A 12,117-nucleotide genomic window follows, 5' to 3' on the forward strand; every position below is an offset into this window, starting at 1 on the left:
ATGCTGTTTTTTTGGTACTAAGAATGAAATGTATTCCCACCTTTGTGTTTAGGAGAACAGTAGCACTACACACTCCTAACTAAGGGACTTCCTCTCCTTATACCCAATCAATACACCAAAAAGCATTTATTAAGTCAGCATTGTATACTAGAGAATACATTGGACTTGGAGTCACAAAGATCTGGATTCAAATCCCATCTCAGGCATTGTGTATGGATATTACTTAGTTGCCACATCTTCAAAATGAGGGAGTTGTATTCAATTTCTTCTCAGATCTTTCCTAGCTCTAAATCCACAATATTACTTGTCATGCATATAGAACTATAACTAGAAATTATGGCCCCTATCAAAAGCAGATCAAGGAGTGAGGAGAACACTGGGGAAAGACCTTAGACCTTAGAGACCCAAGGCCAATGGTGGAAGATACAAAAACCCATTGATATCTTAAACTGCTTCAATGGGTGAGGGGTAGCAAGGTGAAGTTTATCTGTAGACAGGTTCACTTGTGGGGTAGGAGGCTTAAGAATCACATACAAGCTGATGGGTGGAGATTATGGGCCCATGGAGGTTAGGACTAGACACTCTGTGTAACAGGCCACCTCTCTGCTAATATAAGAGTACCAGACTATGAGTGGCTCACACAAAAGCCTTCTCCTAGGAGAAGGAGATAAGGAAGAGGGAAGAGACGAGAAAAGAGTATGGTTATGAGATAATAGATGTGGCAAGATCTTCTCTAAGGTATGCCAGGCTAGCTACTACACTGAATAGAAGAAGCACTGGGAACCTGCAGCCAAGTGAGAGAGCAGGCAATCAGCAAGCATTTATTATGTCCCTCCTATGTGCTAGGCTCTGTGCTAAGCACTGGGGATTCAAGGAAAGGCAGAGTCAGAGGCAATCACACTATGGTTATAAGAGTGATGGTATGGGACCAATGGAGGATTGGGAAGCGGAAGAGACAAAAAATACCCTGGATGCTTGTGCACCCCGGGGAAATGCCCTGGTCACCCCATCCCAGTTATGGCTCCAACCCCAAAGACAACAACAAAATAAACAAGGTGCTTTTGAGAATGACTGTGAAATATTGTCATCCACATTGGAGCTGTGTGTTCACCAACTCTTTTCTCAGGGATACATAACTGTGATCAAAGATGAACTTCCTAGCAGAACCAAGTACAAATGCTAATGGAGAGTGGGAGCAGCCAATGAGAACCCACGGAAAGATGCCAAGAGCTCTGTTACCTTCCATCAGTCTATCTTCCTCACTGTAGTATAGGAACAGACTCACTTTTTCTCAGTCCCTGAACACCAAGTAGGACAAATATTTCTGTAGAGTAGGGAGTAGGGAAAACAGAACATCCAAGGTTGTGAGTTCTGGTCCATAGACATCATGTAATTCTATAGTCTTGGCCGTAGTCTGTATACTGTTCCACTTTACCATCTACAAAACAAGGTGACAAATATTAGATTTTCCCCTTCCAGGTTAAAATGCAGAAGCTAAAAGAAAAGTGAGTCAGGGAGGGAGGAAAACCTAATATTTCCTATTGCTATGACCTTTTAAAATACATTTTCTGTTTTCCCTGAGAAAAATTTGATTTTCATTGGTGTGAGACAAGCAGTTTGGGGCATGAGTGAGCAAAGTGCTTGACTCAGAGTCAGGAAGAATGGGGTTGGAATCTTTCCTGGACACTTACTAGCTGTGACTTTAAGCCAGTCACTTAGCACCTCTGAGTCTGAGTCTCCTCATTGTAAAATTGGGCCTAATAATAGCAGTTCCCATACATGGGTGTGGTGAGGGCCAAGTGAGTGAATGTGTGTAACTTAATGCAAACATTCTGCAAACTTTCAACGTGAGGGTGAAATAACACAGGAGTCTAAGTGGAATTTTAGGCTATTAAACATTAAGACTCCACTAAGACTTTTGGGACATCATGTGTTATTATTCTATGTCTATAACATGTCTATCAGTAATCTCTTCTAAAGAACTACATCCCTCCTCCAAAGCTGCATCACTAATAGCTAATGAATGTCAGCTTCAGGATCATAGAGAAGAGGTTAGCCAGAGGTCTATTGAGCCCATCAGAGATTATATTCATCTAGACTTGCAAATAGAATTCTCAAATTTATAATATGGACATACAGGATAATTATAATACCAGGAGGGCACCTTTAGCCCCTAAATATCACCTGTGACCTACTGTGGAAGTCTCTCTTACTCATGTATATTAAGGCCATATGTGACTGCTGTGTCTCAGATAACTGATGACGTCTGGCAAATTCTGAAAGTTTCTTTTCAGTCAGGAGGCCACAAAAGAAACTAGAATAATTGACACCATAATGTTATCTGTTGAAAGCTTTTAGTGGGTCCCTAGGAGGCTTTCTTTTTAAAATTTTTCATCCCTTTCTATTTTAAGACAGAATATTACAATGGATACATGGAAAAAGGCAATGATGGAGCTCCTGGCCCTCCAGGACCCAAAGGAGAACGTGGCCCACATGGTAAGAGGGCTTTTCTTAAAGTATTCTCTGACCACTAGTCCCACTTGTAATGCATTGCTGGAATATTCCAAGAGTTTTATTGTCTCCCACTTAAGAAGGATGTCCAAACTTTGCATTTCCCAGAGATGATGGTGATGATTATATTCCATTACCATTTTTCTGTCCCAACATGTAGACAACCACATCAAAAGCTACTTCAGGGAATTTTTGTGAGGATGAATGAAATACAGGCATCCACTGCCCCACTTAACTGCCTATAGCCTATAACTATGTAGCCCTTCATGGTTCAGTAAGCACTTTACATACATCATCCCTTTACACATATCATTTTTAATTCTTTACAATTGTTTCACTGCTTGACTAGCTTTCTGCATGCAAGTCTATCTTTTTATTAGTGAGATTCTAGGGTTTTTTTAGTCTCTAATCTTTGTCTGTATGAAGTTCACAGTGTTTAAAGAAGAGAGAGCAAGACACAAAAAGCCATTAAAAGTGTTTGAGTGACTAACTAGAAGGACCAAAATTTAAGAATACCTCAAAGGACCAAGCACCATCAATTGGCACAGTGCATTTTTTTAATACACAAAGCCAAGAAAATAGAGATAGTAGAATGAAAAATTTTTATTTGAAAATAAAATGGTATCAGCTGATAATTATTTATATTTAAATGAATTACACAAGAGAAACTATAGTAAATTATAGTAAAATTATTTTCAAAACTTTGTGTTGATTGATGCTCTTGGTCCTGTTAATATAATGACATACAGTTTCTCCAGTTACTTAAGTTACACTTGATATAGGAGATGAACCCTGGATTTGAGTCAGAGGACCTGGGTTTGCATCTCAGTTCTTCTACTTTCTACCTATTCAGCCTTAAGCAAGTCACTTTATGTCTTTGGGACTCAGTTTCCTCATCTGTAAAATGAGGGTGTGGTCTGGATGGCCTCCAAAGTTCCTAATAGTTCTAAATCCTAATGATCTTATGCTTTTCTTTGGGGGGTAGAAAAGGGGGAAGGAGGTTTGGCACCTATGTCTTTTAAAAAAAAATTTGATCCTTTCCACAGGACCCCAAGGTCCCCCAGGAGATGTTGGTAGACCTGGTATGTATGTATTTCTTAGAATATATATACTAATTTAAAAAAAAAACAGTAATGTTCATATTAAGCCAGGTTGCATTAAAGTTATGTCTCTCTTTGTGAGACATCAGATGTTTCCTGACTTTACCCAAGCCATTTTTATTACCTCTTTGTTAATTGTCTGATACAGGTAATGAAAGGGAAGGTGAGAACTAACATATGTGGAGGTGGAATGGTGACATCTTTTTTGTCCAGTCAGCTTGGACTAGGTATTCGTTAGAATTTTCATGTGCCCTTGAAATGTTAATAATTTTAAAGTCCTGGATCATAAGCAAAAAGACTTTTCTTAGATGCAAAATAGGGGTGATTAAAAGAAGAAAGAATCTTGAAGGAACCCATATACAGAAAAAATAACTTACCTAAAATGTTTTTGGAAGTATCTCTAATGGCTTAAAATGTTTATTTTTTCTACTTAGGGGCATCAAGACCCGGTCTTAGGGGTACCCCAGGATCTCCAGGAATCAAAGGAAGTAAAGGAGAGAGAGGACCACCTGGCATGGATATAATGGGTCCTCCTGGATTTCCTGGATTCCCAGGCACACCAGGCTACAAGGGGTTACCTGGTCTTCCAGGACCACCAGGTCAAAATGCCTTCTTCCTATTCCCCTTGAATAATCTGCGGTTTGTTTTTGTAACCAATTTATACACTGAGATAATGGATTTTGATCCTGCTCTGAAATCATGAGTTTTGATGCCCCATTTTTGCTCCTGTTCCAAATCCTTTATCAGTGAAGTCAGGAAGATAGAGTGACCTGTTTACAGAGGAATCACCAGCTCATTATTATCCCTCTACAAAGCCACTCAAAGTGTTGTACTGATATGTCAGCAGGGGTACAGAATGCCAAGAATAGAAACTTAGGCAGTACATCAATCTCATTAACTCAGTGACTCTGGAAAAGTCACTTTTGGGGGCCTCATTTTCCTCTACTGTAAAATGGGGAGGTTGGAGCTTGAAGGTTCTTTCCATCTCTTCATTTATGATACTATTAACTGGATCAAAGTCACAATACCTGAGCCAGAATCCTGTCAACTGAGTGACCTGGGACCAGTCACTTCTCAGACATCACCAGGTCTTTCCTGATCCCTACCCAGGCCAGGGTTCTTTCTACTACTAGAATGATTGAGACCAATTCCTGGAGAAGTTTCTGGAAGAGCCATCGAACTAGAGCTTTTATCAACAGATAATTTACAGCTGTGCCTAATTAGCTGCTCCCCTGAGTCATGAAGGCAGCTGGTGGCACAATGCACAGAGCTCAGGACCTGGGATCAGGAAGACCTGAATTCAAATCCAGCCTCAGACACATACTAGCTTTGTGACCCTGGGCAAGTCACTTAACATCTGCCTGCTACAGTTTCCTCATCTGTAAAATGGGTATGAGAATAGCATCTTCCTCCTAGAGTTGTGAGAATAAAATGAGATAATCTTCATAAAGTACTTTGCAAACCTTAAATTGCTATATAAATATTGGCTATTGCCTCTGGGATAAAATATAAGCTCTTCAGCACAGAATTTAAAGTCTTCCATGCCCTACTTTTCCTAACATTCTGCATCACTCCTTTTCATATCTCCTATATTCCAAATAAACCCATTTTCTGACCCTTCTCCAAACTCAGCCTCCCACTTCTATGTAATTGTGAAAATAAGTGACTCACTCTCTTCATTCATACCAACATGCATGAGTGACTTCATCTTCCAATGAAAGAAGTATGGGTTAAATATATTACTTAATGTATATGCTGTGATTCATAGGAAATGATCTCTAAGAATATGCAATTGCTTTAAAATTGTCTTTCTAACTTTTCAACAGGTAAAGTAACTTTTCGGAATGGTCCTTCGGGAGACCATGGAGATCCAGGCCATTTGGGATCTCCAGGCACACCTGGAGCCTATGGGCCCAAAGGTTAGTGAGCCTATCAACAATATTATGCCTTAAAATAATCTATATTTTGCCCTATTTTTCTCCTTATAAAATGACAGTACACAAAAATTAAAGAGCCAATTAAGCTATTTAACTCTATGCTCTTTTAAAGATTTTTTTTCAAAAATTAATTAGTTGGGGCAGTTAGGTGGTATAGTGGACAGAAAACTAGCTCTGGAGTCTGAGTTCAAATCTGGCCTGAGATATTTATTACTGTGACCCTGGGCAAGTCACTTAAACTTGACTGCCAAAGAAGAAGGAGAAGGAGGAGGAGGAGGAAGAAAATAAGGAAAAGGATGAGGAAGAGGAGGAGGAGGAGGAGGAGGAAGAGGAGGAAGAAGAGGAGAAATAGCTGAAAATGCCTCCTGGGTTTATGTATCTTAAATAGAAAGCTGAAATAATGCCCAAATGAATCCTTGTAGACTATCAGCTTTATTCCTCAGGCCAGATGATAAACACTAAGGGGTTACTCCCTTTTATGGCAGATTTCCATCTCTTTTTAAATGCCCAAACTCAGGATAATTAGAATTAAGTTCTTATTCTTCTTCATTTACCTGTCTACCCCAAGAAGATAGAATAGGGAGAGATTATTACTAGTTTAATATTTATTAGGTGCTTTTCAGGACACTCAAAAGACAAGTTTTTCTGTCTTATGGAAATAAAAAGGTTTAATTCTCCTAAGCAGATCATATGCGCTCGTGATTAATGGAATCATCATATCCCTCTAGGAGAAGCAGGACCACTGTGTACCCAATGCTCTTATACTCCAGGACCCCCAGGTCTGCCAGGTTTGCCTGGGCTAGATGGTGAAAAAGGAACTCAAGGTAAATGATATTTGGATTTGTTATTCCCTTTTCCATAGAAGGCTGGTGTGGCAAAGAGGGATTTTGAAATTATAGAGGCACTATGATAATTTGAGAGGACTGGAAAGGGGATTTTAGAAGGTCAAAAGAAGAGTCCCGGTAACACAAATCCCAGCACAGAAATATTTTCTTAATCCCTGGGAGTTCATTACCTGGCATTCAGAAAGAGTTCTAGCTGGAGGCTAGGATCAGAAATCACAGGTGATGCCAAGCCAGTTTCACCTCAGTGCAGTGGAATTCTGGGATATCTACAGCAGAAGTGGAAATCCTGGTAAGATTCAGTCAAAATTCAACTGGGGATAGGTGTCCAATGATTGGTGGGAACTTACCAAGGAATGTTGCATTGGGGAGGGGAAATTTCCCCAAATCTCTGTTATGGCATCTGTAAGTACTGGTTCTGGTGTCTGCTGGAGGTCTGGGGTAGAAGAGCAGAGATTCCTGAGTGGCAGCCAGCACTGTCATTGGTCAAGGGACCCCAGGTCGTAAAGTGCATAAAGGCCCAACTGAGGTGTTCCTCTGTGTTCCTCAAAACAACTATATATTGAAATTTGCGTACTTTTTGATACCTTATGAAAAGAAAGATCTAAGAGTAGTACCCAGATTCTACTCTGCCTCTTAATTCATTCTTTCATTCAGCACTATTTTTACGCTATGACAGCTGTGCAAAAGAAACAATTTCAATAATAATTTCCTTTAAAGGATGCCTGAAAAGAACAGCTAGTTTTCATAAGCTTTGTTAACTGAATTCTTTTTTTTTCACATAATAACTGCTCAATAAATATTTGTCACTTGATTGACTTTTAGGAGGGCAAGGACCTGATGGTTTAAAGGGAAACCCAGGATCTCCAGGAGATACAGGACTACCAGGCTTTCCAGTAAGATTACTTACAGATACATACAATATGATACAGTACTTACAATTAATTACAATGTGAATTGTTTAAACATTTTGGTTCAATTATTTTTTAAAATTTAATGCTTGTGAGAATTCGGGCTTCTCTGATAGATGGATCAGAAGAGGGCTACTCCTTAAGAACAATTTGTATAGCTCATGTGTTTCCTCATCTGGTGTTTGGGACCTTGCAACATTTGTTTGTCTAGGTGTCTTGGTTCCCTAGCAAGCATTTAGCTTTGAACAAAGAACAACTTTTATCAGAGTAAAGAACTCGTAGCTAAGCCCACAGACAGCCAAAAAAAATTTCCCTCCTATGGGTCCTACCTCTACTAGGCACTTAAATAGGTATTCCAGACTAATAGGACCATCCTGAGGTCTACTTTCCTCAAGTGACTAAAGAACTCAGGGTTGATAGTCAATTTCCCACCCTCAGACCTAAGGATAAAGTGATTTGCCCATCATCACAGAGCTGGTAAAAGTCTGGACCAGGGAAATGTAAGAACTGACTCTGACATCCTTCCTGCTGAAGATGAGGAAGGCAGTATTATAGCTCTTTAAGAATAAGATAGTTCTGGGGCAGCTAGGGGGTACAGTAGATAGAGCACTGGTCCTGGAATCAGGAAGACTTGAATTCAAATTTGGTCTCACTTACTAGCTGTGTGACCCTGGGCAAGTCACTTAATCCTGATTGCCTTGCAAAAAATAATAAATAAATAAGATAGTGCCAACTAAGTGGTGACTTCTGAGTTAATTAATATTTTCAACTCTTTTGTTATTCAGACCCCTACCTCACCCTCCCAGCCTAGTAGTTTACTGAATTTCATTCACTTCTTTCCCATCTCAAGAAGTAGATTCTCTCTCTCTCCTTCTCTCTCTCTCTCTCTCTCTCTCTCTCTCCTTCTCTCTCTCTCCCTTCTTCCCTCCCTCTTTCTCCCTCTTCCTCTCTCTCTTTATTCCCTTCCCCCCATATACAGCCAACTCTTCCTGCTGAGTCATTTTGATGCTAGACAAACCATTGCATCTTTCCTCACACATTTACCTTCACATTTTCCATGCCCTTCCAGTCTGACCCTATTCTCAGGTAGAAGGGAAAAGCTGATAGCCACTCCTAGCTATTGCCATATCCCCATTACCCTTACAGGTTTTATTACCTTACACACACAACTAATCTGGCATCGGGTCTCTCTGATTATTTCTGCCTGGTAATGAGTCAGATCCCCTAGAACAAAGCTTATCTTCCCCTCATAGTTCTAGAGGTACTACCTGAAAAGCTGGTAATGTCAGTTTGCCCCAATACAAATAGTGATTAAAACCCCAGAATCATCTAAGTAATTAACATGAATTACCTTTTACAAAGGGATGTATACTGACAAAATATAGCAAGAACAGAAGTTACAACACCTAGAGGCAAAATCTCTCCTATAAACATCTTAGTTCCTGGGAGAAAGTGGACTCAAACTTAAAGGAATTTCTTCAAACCATTTGCCCCACCAAATTCAGGGGCAAATGAATAAATAAAATTTATTTTTATCAAAAAAATTACATAATAAAAGAAAATAAGATGGGGAGTGGGGAAAGGACGTTTTTTGCTATGCCTTCTCTAAATCTTCTGGGTATGCCTCATCCTCCATTACATTGGGATGGTGCTATGGAGCTAAGGTAAGATGTGAGTTCAGCTTTACTGAGAGATGGGAATACCAGTTCTTGAGTGGCCCAGATGCTTGGACAGAACTCCCTATGCACCAACCAACCACCCACTTTGCTTGGAAAGACCAGTCAGGGATCCTGTCACCGCTGCTCCCTGAAATTCTGTGATCACAGGACCCTGAAGGATGGGGACCCCATCAGCCAACATAAAATAGGATATACTTTTCCTAAATGAGAATTAAAAATAATCAAAGTTCAACTCCAGCCTCTGTTTATTGTATTGAATATCATTCACGGTGATTATTGTATTAACTTAATCATTTTCAACTTTACAGCAAAATCATCTTAGTGGAGCAGTCACATGAACATAACTTGCCTTATTGGCAAGTTGGTCATTAGGTGATGCTATTTTCAATCATAACTCATGAAATATGGCCAAACTACAGTGATAAAACCTTGATGCCTTCCTCAAAATTCAAAAGGTTTTAATAGGTAATAAATTTTATTTGATGGCGGCACAATGTAAAAACTTTGTTCAAATCCCATTTCAGACCCTTGCTAGCTGTGTAAACCTCAGTAAGTCACTTTATTCCTCCCAGTCTGTTTCCTCAACTATAAAATATGGGTAAGAATACTATTTACCTCCCGGGGTTGTTAGAAGAAGCAGATGAGATAATGCAGGTAAATGAGCTCTGAAAACCTAAAAGCTCACTATAAATGCATGCTGCTATTGTATGTATTGAAGATTAAAGCAAAACCAGTTTCACAAAAAACACAAACAAGGTTTCTTTCTTACTCTCACTAGGGATTCCCAGGTGCTCCTGGTGATCAGGGACGAAAGGGAGAAAAAGGTGAAACATCACATGAAGGAGAAGTGGGAGATCGAGGGGAGCCGGGGAAGAGAGGAGACCCTGGGAAAAAGGGCTCAGATGGAATTCCTGGAAAACCTGGCACAAAAGGATTACCAGGCACAAAAGGCGAACCGGTTGGTACATGGTAACATTTTTTAAATTATTTATTTGAAACAAAGTTTGAGTTAAAAGAAAAAGTGATCTTCTATGCAGTGATAACACTAGAATTGAATCATGTATATGGGAAGAAAGCTATCATCATAATTCATTAGTACTATTAATAAAGCAAAGTATACACAACTTATGGTATTTACTTAACTAACTAGCCCTCCATTAAAATCCTACACCAATTTCTCTTTGTGCCATTGTTGATACCAGACACTTCCTTAATGCTTGTGTCAATGAAATATCAATTGTGAAAGAGTTTATCTATCTGGGAAGGCTTCGAGTACTGGGCTTATGATAGAATGCCTATTTGTTGTTGAAAGTTCAACTTCAGAGCCGAGTTCAGAAAGGCTGTTTACTAGAAGACTGGCCACCAGGTTCACTTTCAGCCTTCACAGTAGTTCATGAAACACGGAAGGAGAAGTCAGTGATAAGATCACAAATCCTTTCTAAGAGCCAAAGAGCTAGCATCCATGGTTTTATGGGAATCTTTACCTCTGTACACTCATGACGGGTGTTCCAGAACTCTAAGCTATTTATACAGGACTGACATAAATAGGGAATTCTTGAAACATTCATTTACAGATACAGGCAAAAATAAGTATGTATATTTAGACAAGTGTAAGTTTACACTCCACAGAAAACAAAGATCAGCCTAAAAGAGTATCATAAACACTTTCATATTTGGTTGGGCTTTTAGTGGGGAGGGGGGTTCCCCCAGCAATGTGAAAAATTCCCAGTGTGGAAACAATCTCCACCAGTGAAGATAAACAACTCATTTGTAATTTATAGTCTTAGCTGCCCAGAACACTAACTCATGACTTACTCATGTTCACAAAGATGCTATATGTTAAAGGTAAAACATGAACTCCAGTCTTCTTGACTTCAAGGCCAGTCAGGATACCACACTGGTTCTCATATTTACTCAGACTGGCATATATTCACACATCATTTGATAAAAATCAAGGGGGCTTCCAGAGAGTTTTTATGCAGTGAAATGTCACCAAATTAGAAATGGTGCAAATAACAGCTGGTCAGCAATGGTGGCACCCTGTTGAAGAAGAACTTTATCCCAAATGAATTTTTCCTAATAAACTTTCTACACCCTTGTTCTTTGATGAGAAGATCAAGGATCATCCAGGAAAACTGGTAGTGTTGAAACTCTAGGACTCTTGGGATAGATCAGCTGGATCAACTATGGACCATGAGACCCCAATGTTTCCCCGTTATCTTATGTTTATTTTACATATACACACACACACATATAATAAGAATACAAGCACCTTAAAGACGGGTTATTTCATTGTTTTGCTTTTGTATTCCCAGCACTTGGCACAGTACCTAACACATGGTATATGCTTAACAAACACTTGTTAACCAATTGATTGAAGGTATGAAGGTGACCTAGGTTCTTGAAGGCTGGTCAGGGGAGGATAAAGTGTCAGATCTTACTATGTTTCAAGTATGAGCTCAGCAATGGATTAATGATAAAAAGATGAAGATCCAATAAATCAGCTAGCTAAATATGGCAAGTCAAATCACCAGAAGTTTGGCCACTGGGTAATGAGTTGGTCTGACCAGAAATCACGAAACCATATACTAAGTCAGGGAAGGGTTATGATTGGTACCAGTGAAGTGAGTAACCCCATTGATAAATAGTAAAGCAAACTTCTACATTCAATGGTAACTACTATAAATTTGATATTTCTCAAAATCTAATTGACTTTCACAAAGGTAGATTGTGTTATACATTATTAATTATAGCAAATAGTTGGTCAACAAGTATTTTTTAAGTCCTTACTATGTGCCAGGCACTGTGCTAAGCACTAAGAATAAAAAACATATAGAAAGACAGATATTCTCTGCCTTCAAGGAGCTTCCATTCTAACGAGGAAGACAATCCCTAAAAGGAAGGTGAAAGAAGCTAAAAAGAGAGGAGGGGGAGAGCTAGGTATCAGGGAGGGAGCATGGAAGAGGAAGTCCGAAGGGCAGCCTGGAGAGCAACGAGACAGGGAAGGCCTGGGTGCCTCCTTAAACAGAGGCTTTAGGAGGAGTCATCCAATCAAAAGGAGAGGCCATGAGGCAGAGGGTACTTCTACTTTATATGTAAAAATCCAACAAAATAGTAAATGCCAACCAGTTATATTT

The 12,117-nt window shown here is 39.5% G+C and overlaps 1 protein-coding gene across 1 annotated transcript in view; it reads left to right on the forward strand.

The window, feature by feature from the left end:
* The window catches only part of COL4A3 (collagen type IV alpha 3 chain), a 171,507-nt gene that overhangs the window by 94,028 nt on the left and 65,362 nt on the right, over nt 1–12,117 (forward strand). Inside the window, exons 19-25 of the mRNA XM_069104555.1 lie at nt 2,412–2,496; nt 3,558–3,593; nt 4,046–4,210; nt 5,438–5,530; nt 6,277–6,372; nt 7,216–7,286; nt 9,759–9,938. Of these exons, the coding sequence (XP_068960656.1) occupies nt 2,412–2,496; nt 3,558–3,593; nt 4,046–4,210; nt 5,438–5,530; nt 6,277–6,372; nt 7,216–7,286; nt 9,759–9,938 (726 nt within the window). The remainder of the gene's footprint in view (nt 1–2,411; nt 2,497–3,557; nt 3,594–4,045; nt 4,211–5,437; nt 5,531–6,276; nt 6,373–7,215; nt 7,287–9,758; nt 9,939–12,117) is intronic.

Source organism: Petaurus breviceps, unplaced genomic scaffold (genome assembly GCF_028583685.1).
Source record: "Petaurus breviceps papuanus isolate PSGF00001 unplaced genomic scaffold, PetGlider_PUasm1.0 688, whole genome shotgun sequence".
Classification (NCBI taxonomy): Eukaryota; Metazoa; Chordata; class Mammalia; order Diprotodontia; family Petauridae; genus Petaurus; species Petaurus breviceps.